Genomic DNA, 13,096 nt, shown 5'->3' on the forward strand with positions numbered 1-13,096 from the left:
GTCACCGAAAGGGCTGATAAATTCTGGTGATAGTTTGCCTTCATGAATTGCTCAAGAGACACCATGACTGAAAGCTGCAATATAGACCGTAAAAATGTCCTCAAGAAAAAATTAGTTCAATAGGCTTTTCAATGAAACAATCTGCCCAAAATGATATGTGCTAAAAGAGTGGCTCATATCACTGTCTCCATCGGTATTTCTACAACTAATACAGTTAAACAACAAAATGTCAAAAACAGAATGAAAAATTAGAGTGTCTTCCTATCAGAAATGTATTTTTAATTACAAATTGGTGTTAATAAAAGGGAAAGAATACCGGATCGGTAGTATAGCAACAGTAATACCAGCTGCTATGTTCGTTAGTTTCTTATGATGACCTTGGATTTGAGAAATAAACTACATTTAAAATAATTTGTTGTGCAGGATGGGATGAAATTAGAGGTGCAATATATAATTCTGTTTAAAATATCTATTAAGCTCCTGTCAGTTTCAAGAGCAAGTTCCCAGCTAATTTTTCTGCCTTTCTTTTCCCTCCAACAAATAAATTAATAAGGTTCACATGTAAATGTCACATGCAGAAACACCTTTTATGGGCACTCGTCTTGCACCTCAACATAAAATAGGTTTAAATAGTACATAAAGCATAATAACAAATACAGACTAACATAGTATAGTAATGCGTTACTGAAATAAACCCAAAGTCATTCTTGGGATGTTAAGATAAAACTGTTTGAATTAGATTTTAAAATACTTGAGCGAGCTGGTTTGATTTAAACACAAGGCGAAACATAATTCATTACAAGAGGGAGATTTTTAGTAATTCATTCGGAAAGGAGAAAGTCTCCTTCCAAAAGGAGTGAGGGCTGGGGGCATGTCTGGATTTCAGCTCTCACACAAGTGTAATAATCACCTCTTGAATGGAAAGCTCTGAAGCAGATCGGAGGAGTGGTTGCTGCTGGGCTAGAAGGGAATCTCAGACCAGGTAAACAGTGAGGGAACTGCTGCTTCTTGAAGCGTGGGGGGACCTGAGCGAGAAAGAATCTTTGTGTGTTGCACGGCGTTCCGCGTTCCATTGTTCACTCCTGGCCAATCAATTCGCTCCCTCTCCATCGCTTCCAATCGCCTCTGGGGGCTGCTCTGGCGGCCTGGTGAAGTCACTGCTCCCCCCCCTTCTCAGTGCTGGGCCTTGGGCTGATGCGTGCTGACGTCATGCTGCGTATGGGACAGGGCAGGCTCCACTTTCTAACTCCTCCAGCCTGGAGTAGTTAGTTAGCAAACAGCAGGCACTGGGCAGGCAGCCTGCTCTTTCTGCATCATAACACTTTGCACACATCTCTTTCTGCATGGTGGATATTATTTTTCATTATCCTTTTCTGGGTGCTATGGGGGATCATTCCAAGAGTAAGTTGATCTTTGGTCTGAATGATACTTGTAAATATTTTACTTGAAACGTTTAAGTTGATTCTACAAGTGGTTTATTTACAGAGATACTTTTAGAGAACATTATAAAATCGTGCATTTTTTAAACTAGGATTATTTTTGCTCTTGCACAATTTATTGCTTTTTGTTATTTTTAAAATTAAAAGCTATTTTATCTTGCTGTGTCACGATCTCGGGCTGCAGAATTCGTTGTTTCTTTTTTTCTTTTTAAAGACTAAATAAATGTTTTGTTGGGTTTTGCTCTTTGGATGCCTTTTATTCTAATAGCTCAGGCATTCGTCATTAATTATTAATATATACAATAAGAAAAATGCAAAGAGGAAAAGAAGAGCATAGTTGGTTTTTTTTAAATAAGACGAATAATAAATGCAGATGAAATAACCGGCAGATAAAGTTCATCTGATTTTCCATTGTGTTTAAATATCTTCCAGTTCTATCTTTTCCAACCTTTATCCTAGTATTTACACCTACCAATTGCTTCTGTAAAATTTCCTTGCAGTTCAGGTGACTGTAAAAGTAACAATATGTGGAGAATAGCTGATTGCTGCAGTTTATCGATTTCACCTCTTTCTTTCTTTCTTTCTTTCTTTCTTTCTTTCTTTCCATTGCCTGAACATTACTAGAGAATGTCTCCTAATTACGAATGTCTCTGTGATTGCAGTCCTTTGAGGCAGTTCTGATTAGAACTGATATGCCTACAGTTGTACGTTCTAAATTTCCTCTGCTCATTTCCACTGGTAGAAAAGCCCGGAATTGCCATGTGTGTGGGCTGTGGGAGTCAGATCCATGACCAGTACATCCTGAAGGTCTCCCCGGACCTCGAGTGGCATGCAGCATGTCTCAAATGCGCTGAATGCAGCCAGTACTTGGATGAAACCTGCACTTGTTTTGTGAGAGATGGCAAGACATACTGTAAAAGGGATTATATCAGGTGATTCAAAAAGCTCTTTATCCATTTAAAAAAAAAACTTTCCTCCGACCCATTTCTTAAGAGCTAATTTCAAGAGCTCCCCATCTATGAAATCGCCCCTCCTCCTGCTTGCTAAAGGAGGGAGCCAATACTTTTGTGATCAGGACAAATTATGTTCCTGTTTATTCGGCTTTGGAGACAGGAAGTTATTAACAATTGATACAACCAAACAAGAATATTAATAATAACCAGCATGTCGGCGAGCAAGAGGCAGTATTGAGCTGCATATTCCCTAATGCCTGTTACAGAAAAATGTGGGTAAGGGGAAATTTTCCTATTGACCCCGAGCCCCCTTATCGAATTGAATGAGTGGGTCAGATTGTTAGGAAGAGAGCAGAGGGGACCCTCTGGATTTCGCAGCCGGGGTGATTAGTTACTGGGGAGGGTGAGCTGGGATCAGTGGGGTGAGTGTGTAGTAGCTTCATGGCCCTTTCTCTCCCGGCAGGTTATTCGGCATAAAGTGTGCAAAGTGCAAGGTGGGATTCAGCAGCAGTGATCTGGTGATGAGAGCCCGGGAGAACGTGTATCACATCGAATGTTTCCGCTGCTCTGTCTGCAGCCGCCAGCTCCTGCCCGGGGATGAGTTCTCTCTACGGGACCACGAGCTGCTCTGTCGGGCCGACCACAGCCTTCTGCTGGATAGGAGCTCGGCGGATAGTCCCAGGAGCCCCGGCCATTTACAGAGCACCAGAGGCCTGCATCTATCAGGTAAAGGAGCAACAGATCTGCCAGGCGCTGGGGCCCACCTGGGGGTGTGAGATCATCAGCTAGCTAGCTTAGTAAATACAGGGCATGGACACATACACCTCGTGTATTGTTATCCCTGGGGTAAAATGCCATGCACGGTACAAACTGCTATAGCTGTGTGTCTGTGATATGGATAGATTGATAGATGTATGAATAATTTTCTATCTAATCTGCCTCGCCTATTAACGCTGCAGTGACATTTATATCTTTAGTTGTCCCTCTTATATGGCTACAGAAAATACATCTGTTATCTCCACCACGCTGTGCTGAGTTATGGAGGCCTAGGAGGTTTGGCCAGAGACTCCGCAGTCTTGAAGTGTTTCCCACCTGGCCACACACTAGGAACCTCTCCCTCCCCCCCCCCCTTCCATCTCCTCCATGTAGGCCTCTTTCTTCTGCGTCTGGGGAGTGGGAGGGACTGGACGTTACAGGCCACTTGCCAGGGAAATGTGAGGTTCTGTACACACCCAGAAGAGGAGAGGGAGAGGCAGACTGGGCGAGGGCAGAGCGGGGGTGTCTGGAGGCGGCTGAGGAGGGAATCGAAGTAGCTACAGGGCTGGGCGAGCATTATACAGGCCAGGCGGCTGAATATCGAGCTACAAGTAGCTGCAGCTAAAACAAAAACAAAACCAGCGCACCTGGGGAGGGATGGAGGTAGGACTCAATGAGGCCAGCCAGTCGGGCAGGGGAGAGGGACTGTGACAGCCCTGGTTGCCCAAGGGAGCAGCAGCGGATTCGTGGGAAAAGCTAGAGGAACATGGCAGAGCCGGGGAGCGGCTACATACCCTGTTCTAGACACTGCAGTGATGCCAAGAGGCACGGGAGGGAAGTTCAAGCACAGCCAGGACAGGAGACTAGAGAGATGGCTGTCCCCTTGGGGTGAGGTCCAGAGCCATTTAACCGGCCTTCATCCTCTAAGGGCCAAACCCTGCTGGCTCCCAACCCCAAGGCAGTTGTGCTCAGATACTAGGGTGATGGGCTCTGGCCCAGGAGACTAGCTCGACCGATGGATCTGCAGCGTTTGGCCCTAAACTCCAGCTCCAGAGCCAGTCCCATCATGTGTATGCGAGCACACAGGAGCGGGAAGACACGTCCAAACAACGGCTGCGCTTAGGAAGTTTTGGAATAAACGGGGATTCAGCCAAGGCACCCTGAACTGCCCCGGCAACAGGCTGCGAAGCTCTCGCTAACCGCGGGACAGCCCCGGCAGTGGTCCTGGCGCGTTCAGTGTGAACGGGACTAGAGCTCGAAAGGTGGCGTGTGAGTATCCAGAGAGAGCCAGGGCTGCTTCCCCAATGACCGCCACCCAGTCACTGCACACTCCGGGCCATCCTTCTATCATTTAGGGGAAGAAAAGCAGCTAGGATGGGGGTATATTTTCGTGCACAATCTGTGCTTTTCATAGGCTGCCCTCCTTTCCTGCGGGAATAATAACCCTGCGCCTGCACTCCCTGCGCCCGCTGGCCTAGGCCACGGATTAGTTCGGCTGGTTTGTTTCAAGAAGGGTGAGCGTTCACTAATCGGAAACACAATCATGTGGATTTTAAAAATATCGAGCTGCAAAAGTAAAAAAAAAAAAAAAAAACCACCCCTGCTAACACCAACACTGAGTATGAAGGGAACCGAAGCGAGATTATTCCTCTGATCAGAGAGGAATGAATGGTAAAAACAAAACAAAGCCTGTCTGCAGGAAGCCGAGATCCGATGGAGAAAGGGTGGAAGACCTGGTTTCGATTGTCTATTTTTAGGTCTATTTGTGCTGGCTGATTAGGATCTGAGCATATCGAGATTATACGGCGGTAATGCCGCTGTGTCTCCATAAAGATTCTAGCCTGGTCCTTTTTTGGATACTCTGCTCACGCTGTTTCTGAATGATAATTATTGACTCATTATAGTTAACTAGTTAAAGATCGCGGCAAGCCGGCGTTTCCCCTTTTGGGGGTGATGTTATACCGCCCGTGTTATTGATTATTAAGGAAGCTCTTATATTGACTCCTTCCCGTTCGCCGCGTGAGAAGTGCTCCTATTTGCACTGTTTTCGAGTAGAAATACCGACTAAGGGTTTTTACTCCAGAGTACTCCCCGCCGGCGGAAAGCTGTGCAGATCCTACAATTCCCAGGGCATGGAAGAAGCGCGGAGATTAATGGACAGGGTCACAATTGCTAGCTAGTTAGCACTTCAGCACGCTCTTTTCCTGATTATCCGACTCTTTCTCCTCCTCCCCCACTGCGCTCTGCTCCGGTGCACCAGTCAGGGCAGTTCCCCCCAGCCTCCGGTGGGCTGTTTGATTGAACGGTTTTTAACTCTGTTCTCCGGGCCCTGCGCTCTGCCACGGGCCGCTTTGGGTGGCTGGGTGAGCGGAGCCGGCCCTAATTAGACCCTGGGTAATTTGCACTTGATATGAAATCTAATGGTCACATCTCAGGGGCAAAATGCCCGTTTTGGAATAATTAATATGGGGGCGGGGGGTTATTTATCGAGCCTGTAACCCCCACCCGGGCTTTCCCCATGAAATGTCCTGCTCTAAAGAGTCACTTTCTTCCCCGATTTGCCAGTCGGGAAGCGGCGCGGTGCCTGGGCTGGGCCTAGCCTCTGTGTGCAGGGCAGCTCTGACTCGGGGCCCCGGTTGAGTGAGTCTCAGGGCGATTTTCCTCCTGCCTGACTTGTATTGTTCGCCCTGTTTTCAAGAACCTCAGCGGCCACAGCCTGTTTGTTTCTGGGGGTGGCGGAAGCACCTTCCCCCAGTGCCTGGTGGGCTGTAAAGTACCGAGACCCCCCCTCCCTTGGGTGTTGAGCTGAGCCCTGGGATCCCCGCCTTGCAGTGTGTGTGATTCCGATTCTCCCTGTTACCTACCCGGCTGGGGAAGCAGGAACCGCTTCCCCCGCCGCAGAGTGGCTGGTACAACTCCCTGCCTGCCTGTGCTGGGGGGGGGGGGCAGCTCCAGCTTTGGGGTGCGGGTGAGAGTGGCCTTTTATCTCAGAGGAGACGCAGGCCGCACTGGCTCAGGGGCGCTGGGCCTTGCAAGCTAATCTCCCAGGCTACATTTAGTGCAGGGGCTTATCTGCAACCCCTCGCTTCAGGGAAGCCCCTAGCAGGGACCCCCTCCCCGGGACCCACAGAGTTTATCCTGGGGGGGGGGCGCTTCACTGCAGCAGGGGAGGGTTGAACACAGGCCGGGCCAGAGATCACTGCCCCCACGCTTCCTTCGCGGACTGGCTGGGGCTGGGGGCGCGCCGGGAAGTGGCTCAAACCCCAGCGCTAACTGGAGTTGGTCGCTTCCCCCTCGCCCCGCTGCAGACTCCGTGCCCGGCCGCCAGCCCTCTCTCCGGCCCCACGTGCACAAGCAGACGGAGAAGACCACCCGCGTCCGGACGGTGCTGAACGAGAAGCAGCTGCACACGCTGCGGACCTGCTACGCGGCCAACCCGCGGCCGGACGCGCTGATGAAGGAGCAGCTGGTGGAGATGACCGGCCTGAGCCCCAGAGTGATCCGGGTCTGGTTCCAGAACAAGCGCTGCAAGGACAAGAAAAAATCCATCCTGATGAAGCAGCTGCAGCAGCAGCAGCACAGCGACAAGACAGTAAGAGCAGGGCATCTTTTTCCACCCACAGGCAGGGGCCATTTTGCAGGAGGGAACGGTTCTCCCTGTAGTTCCCGAGGACTCCTGGCCTTGGCCCTTGATTTCCCCCCCAATATTACTCACATGGAAATATCTGGTGGAGAAAATGTCTGTGTGGGTGCGGGACAGCACAACCCTGGGGTATTTGTACAAGACATCCCCTCTGCTCCACGCTCCCTTTTATGGGATAAATCAGCTCCCAGGGACCAATTCTATCTCTATTTACACAATTCCTAAGATCCACATAAATGTTTGTGTGAATTTAAAACAAAAATCCAATAGTAAAGATGTGTTAAATAAATGAATATCCCGCGGCAGCATCTGCAACCCCCAGAAGTGAAACTGGTTCCAAATTGACCAGAAACCAAAAGTGAAACGGACTAGTCTGAGAGACATGTACAGAGTAAACAAACAGCAGGAACAGGGACCAGCGATCTAGATTTAACAAAAAATCGTTCCGCTTTAATAATCTACGGGTTTGTTGGCTACATAAAGAAAGCGATTTAGTTTTTAAAATGCATGAATTGTTATTATGAACCATGGCCGTGACCCATTAAGATATTTTGGGTTTAAGTTAAAGCTGGTTTGTCATGACAGCTACTTCATTCTTGCACTCGGGACATTGTTCAAAACGATAAAAAAATAACGCTCAACCCAAAGGGAAAGTGCTCTTCGGTGCTGAAACAAACACCTTCCCGGGGTTGTTTTTTAACTTCTTGGGAGAGCCCTAAATATTGGTTTGACCCTTTTCCTCTTGGGTGCTCGGTTACAGCCAAATCATGTCAAGCTAATAATAATTTGTACAAGTGAAATCCCGGGCTGAGATGTCACTTTGGGTCGGTGAGACTGCAGGAGAGCCCGGGGGAGGCACTGAGAACGAAAACCGGGGGGAGTGACTCTGTAACTCCGTTCTTGTTGGGATCAGGTAGAACGAAAGGCCTCGGAGCGCCTGACCCGAGCAGCTGGTGGAACAGAGGGTTCTAGGCGGGAGGGAGAACAGGTCCCCGCACCTGGCGCTTCCACGCGGCCCAGGGAGCCGGGAAGCGCAGCGCTGGGGCGGGCTCCAGAGGGAGGCCAGCCGCAGTTTTAGAGAATCAGGACAGCTTTTGCGTTGGGAGAACCCGCGCCCTGGCTCTAACTCCTGCGGCCCCTGCAATGCCCCGGGCCGCGCCCGATACCGCAGAGCCCGCCCGGCCTGAGACTTTGCTGCTTGTCTCCCCCTCTAGAGTCTGCAGGGCCTGACCGGGACCCCCCTGGTGGCCGGGAGCCCCATCCGCCATGAGAGCGCCGTGCAAGGCAACGCCGTGGAGGTCCAGACCTACCAGCCCCCGTGGAAAGCGCTCAGTGAATTCGCATTGCAGAGCGACCTGGACCAACCTGCCTTCCAGCAGCTGGTAAGAAGAGGCCGCTCGGCTCGGCTGCGGGAGCGGGTCCCTCCAACTGCTCTTTATTTATTACTCCCCGACCGTGATCACCGCACTCCATCCTGCGCCTGGGAGTAAAGTCATCCGCGGAGCGTCACGTCCGCGAAGGTTTCCAACTCCCGTTGACATCACTAAAAGTTAGGAGCCGAACTGCAGCCGGGGATCCCTGTGCCTAGATTTTTGGGGGGTTGACAGTCACCCTGTGCCCGGAGGAGGAATGGTTCAGGAGCTCTAGCAACCCTCACTTCCATTTCGCTTGGTATATTTCGATGTGAATTAGAGAAAAGGGCTGTTCCCATGGGAGCTCAGCCCAGTGCAGCCCCTGAATACAGGCTGTATTAGGGGCACTTAGACCGTACGCTCCCCGGGGCAGGAGCTGTGATCCACAGCAGGGCTACAGGAATGTTAAACGGTCAGGAGACCAATAATGTTAGAAAGGGGATTAGAGATAGGGACGTGTTCCTGGTGCGTTCCCATTTCAACGGTTCCCCGCACTCTTTGGCAAGGGAATAGGAAGTGTCCTTATTAACGAACAAAACAAAACAGCCAGTTCCATCGCACTTGGAAAAAGGAAGCGAGAGAAATTCCCCGGGACAAATCAGCTAGTGGTTTATAATTGACCATGTGCTAGTAAACAGTTACAAGGGGCCAGATCCGGACATTCTGACTCAGGAGTTTCTCATTCCTAGTTAGACGCTGAAATTCTCTCTAGATGGGCAAAACTGGCCCTGACTTCAATGGAAATTGGGTCAGGATTCCAGGGGCTGGCCCATGGGCTCTCTGGTTGTTAACACTCCCGTTCCGATGCCCAGTCTGCGCTAACTTTTCTCTGAGCTGGGTGTTTGTGGAGGAGACTCGGGCTTAGAAAAAGAAGCGGATGAAGCCCCCCGTTAATGTACTCCTCCGCTATCACTGTGATGTTTTAGAAGATAATCAAAAATTAATCTTGTGTTATGTTTAGTTAATATAATGGGAAAGTGAGACAGGAGTGCTGTATGAATAATTAAACGATCATTTACTAGCATTGGAAGAGCGAATTGATGAAATATGCTGCACATACATCACCCTGTGATATATGGAGCCCAGCACTGCGCAACTGCCACTGGACCACTGCCTAGTCTGAAATTAACTTCGAAAAGTCTAGCAGATTTCTTAATGGGCAGGAGAGCCTCTTCCCATTGCAAAGAAATCCCCGGGGGTTGCATTAGGAGTGTGCAGCACTGCTGAGCTGGGGAGATTTTTGCCATAGTGCCCAATAGGATTCCGCCAGGAGGAGGGAACTTCTCTCTAGGACGCCTGGGTTCTCATCAGCTTGGTTTGTTTATTTAATTATAGGTAATCATGTCCTATCCTTGTATTACGGATGAGATTTGTTTTGCCAGCACAAGCCCTGCCTGGCAGAGGGGCTCTGTGGTTTGAATGTTGGCAAGAAGAAGAAGGAAGGATTCTGCGGGTTGTGTCGCTCCCCTTGTGCTAGCCCCTGACAATAGGCGTTTATGGCATTACTCTGAGCAGGATGGAGGGGTTCTTTAGCTATGGGCATCCCTGCTTGGGTGGGTCGAGGCTAGGTTTAGAACAAGTGTTATTTAAACACGTTTGAACTAAAATGTGTACAAACCCTGGAGGAGACAGGGCATGTTGTATTTTAGCGCCTTATCTGCTGCAGGTGAATCTTAGCTAGTTTTAAAACCCTGCCTTGAACTTGGTGCTAGAATATTTTTTTAGCAGCGTCTAATTAAAACGGTTAACACGATAAAGAAAAGCTTCCCCCGGTCTAGATAAGACAGGGATTGGGGGCTCTGAATTCTGCCCACATCGCTCTCACCCATCTCCCCCCCCTCCTCTCCCCCCCAGGTATCCTTTTCCGAATCTGGCTCCTTGGGTAACTCTTCTGGCAGCGATGTGACCTCCTTGTCTTCCCAGTTACCTGACACCCCCAACAGCATGGTACCCAGTCCTGTGGAGACGTGAGACCAGCACACCCCCCAGCAGATTTGGACTTTCGCATGCTCCTGCTCCCTGCATGAGACAAGCCCAGCCTCGGGCTGGCCCAGAGCTCCAAACAAAACTTTTTATAAAAATATTATTTAAAAACAAACAAAAATATGTCTTGACTGCCAAAAAGCACCAGGATTCTAGCTGCCTTCACCAGACTGGAGAGAACTCTTCCCCCCCCTATTCTTTCCTTACGGATTTTTTTTTCTCCCCAGAGGAAACCTGGATTTACTAAAACTAGCCCCCAAATCACGTACTGTATAATGGTAGTTTGTACATTTTTTTGTTTCGTTTTCCTTTTTGGAAGAAAAATGGATCTTTTGTGTCTTCCTAAGACTGTTGGAAGTCAGTTAAATCATCTCAGCTCGATGTTGTCTTCTGAGTAGTCATCTCCACCCCAGTGTCTCTCACAGCACCACATGAGTGAGATCATTCCATACTCCGCATTATCCCTGACTTGAGAACCTTGTCCTGTTTTTGGTGGGGGGGAAGGACCCCCCCCCCCAAGCCGCATGATTGCTGAAAAACATATATATGGAAATGAGACTTTTATTGAAAATGTTAAGTTATCTTATGGATGGAGGACAGATTGTTTGAGCCTTTAAAGAACAAAAGTAAGTTATTGTTATTTATTGTCAGAGCAGCAGTTAATAGTGGGATTAATATTTTGATTTTAATAAAAAATAACCCCATTGGAAAGTGCTACATCGTGTGTGTATTGTTAACCAGCTCTGTCAGGTGAAGAATAAAGAGAAACCAAGGTCAAAATTCTGCGGAAATAATTCTAAGGGGCCATCCTTGAAAACAAATCTGCAGCTCGAAATTACCATCCGGAATCAAAATGGTCAAACTAGAAACAAGATAGATAAATGACCTCTTCTGCCATGGTATCAGAGGCTTTAAAGTAATACACGGAGCAGCAGGAATCCGTGTTGCTAACGAGCTCCCAGTAATACTGAGCTAATAAAACTAGCAACGTTCATCGAACTGCATTATTTATAACTGTTTTCTTATCAATGTATATTTTAAAAAACACCCTGGTGTGGATTTTGATTGATATTAAAAGGAAAAGCTGAATGCCCCCCCCCCATAATGATTGTATAATTTAATCGACTTGCCTTCCTGAATCATGGCACTACCTGTTAAAGCATCCTGTCTGCTATCACAGGGTATTTTAAAATTAGAAAACAAAATTATTTCCAGTTTCAACGTGAACCATTTTTCAAAACCCCAATGCAAGCTGCCCTTCTTCCCAGTGCATCCCTGGTGAAAACGTTTGTTTTCTCAGCAGTAAGAGACAGAGATTTCATCTCCAGGGCAGCAGCATAGACATGCTGGGCAGGGCTCGCTGTAATTCTGCTTCTCTTTGCAGCTTCTTATTTCAGATCACACTCAATTGCCAGCGACTGGGGTTGTCCCTACAAATCTATTAAATGTAGCACCAGAATTGGAGTTGTTTTGCTCTCACCTGTGATTCTGTTACTGCATTTACAGTTAGGCCCTGGCCTGCGCCCTCCCCCACGAGGCAGTGTATGGAGTGGGCTCTGGGTTTGTCCGGCTTTAGCTGCTGGGATCCTAATTCACAGGGAAAGTGAACTGCTCGGGGTGAACAGGGACGCTGTTAGCAGGGGCTGGGCAGTAACCCGGCCCCCAGCTTCTGACCAGGAGAATGTCATTGGGCCAAAGGTTACGTCCTCTCCCCCACTCTTTATTTGAGGATGTCTCTGATTCATGCGGGGGGAGGGTTGAAGGCACCTTTAGAGCGTGGGCGTGTGAAATATATTTATTGACAATTTGCTGCTCAATAAGGAGGTGAGGATGAATCTGCATTAGGATCGTTGGCTCCCTTCCACCGGTGTAAAGGTACTGTCAATCCAGAGCCATTCCGGATTTACACCGGTGGAAAAGAGGACAAAGCTGGCTGTTAGTAGGGCTAATGACTTGAGCTTGGCTGTGTATTAGTTATTTCACCCACCGTCCCAGAGCTAAGACCCACTCCGCCCCTCCCACGTAGTTAGAGCCCCTCTCCTGCAGCCCTTCACGCAGGCACAACTTCCCTCGGGTGTCTGCCGCAGTGGGCAGCGTTGTCAGCGCCCTCCAGCAGCCCAGGCTGCGGGCCGGGCCAAGGGCGCCGGGCCGGTACCGGCCCTAGCTCGCACTCACTGACCGCGCCCCCTAAGCCGGCCCTGCTCTGCCTGGCCCAGCTGTGACTGTTCCTGCCGCGGACACACACACCTCGGTTCTGCTCGGTAGCTGCATAACTAACAATTAGGAGGGCGCTCAGGTTGGGTTTCGGTTTACAAGACTACTAATAGCGCTGCAGTCCGTGTAACAGGCTTTTCGGCACAGAGCCGTCTGCATCTCATTGTCTCCCGGGCTGCAATGCCCAAGCCGAAGCATTTAGCAACCACGAATATCCTTTTTTTTTTGTTACGCGGCTTGCCACTCAAGAGGCCTAGCATTGTCCAGGCGGTGCAAAGCACTTACCCTAAACCGCTCTGCTAGGGGGGGCTAAGAGGCTGTAGAAATAAAACCCTTTGCACCTAGGGAAGGCGAGGGGCAGAAGCCGGGGAGATCACCCAGAGAACAGCCCCCACACAGGGAATCGCTAGTATCTAGTAAGTCAAATAATAACTGCCGAGCCCCAGACACAAGCCGCCAACTCGACCTTTTAAAGGCCACGTAGCAACGAGCTAATTAACGCGCTAAATCCTGTGACAGCAGCTTGGGATCCCCGCGAGTGGCTCGTTTGTCCTGGCTGTCCCCAGAGTGGATTTGTGATGTGATCAATCTAGTTGCATTTATTAATTCTCCCGTCTAGACAGAGGCGAAGGCTGGGCGGCTCCTTATCTGGGTTTGGCATCACCTGCAAGCGATACACTGAAGGGAGCCACAACC

At 49.2% G+C, this 13,096-nt stretch overlaps 1 protein-coding gene across 1 annotated transcript; it reads left to right on the forward strand.

The window, feature by feature from the left end:
- Positions 1-1,191: 1,191 nt before the first annotated feature.
- On the forward strand, positions 1,192-10,316 carry ISL2 (ISL LIM homeobox 2). Its single transcript, XM_005311619.4, has 6 exons — positions 1,192-1,401; positions 2,182-2,371; positions 2,856-3,118; positions 6,457-6,740; positions 8,006-8,173; positions 10,058-10,316. Exons 1-6 carry the CDS (start codon positions 1,344-1,346, stop codon positions 10,172-10,174), a joined length of 1,080 nt encoding a protein of 359 aa, XP_005311676.1. The 5' UTR covers positions 1,192-1,343; the 3' UTR covers positions 10,175-10,316.
- Positions 10,317-13,096: the final 2,780 nt, after the last annotated feature.

The sequence above is a fragment of the Chrysemys picta genome, chromosome 10 (assembly GCF_011386835.1).
Source record: "Chrysemys picta bellii isolate R12L10 chromosome 10, ASM1138683v2, whole genome shotgun sequence".
NCBI lineage: Eukaryota > Metazoa > Chordata > Testudines > Emydidae > Chrysemys > Chrysemys picta.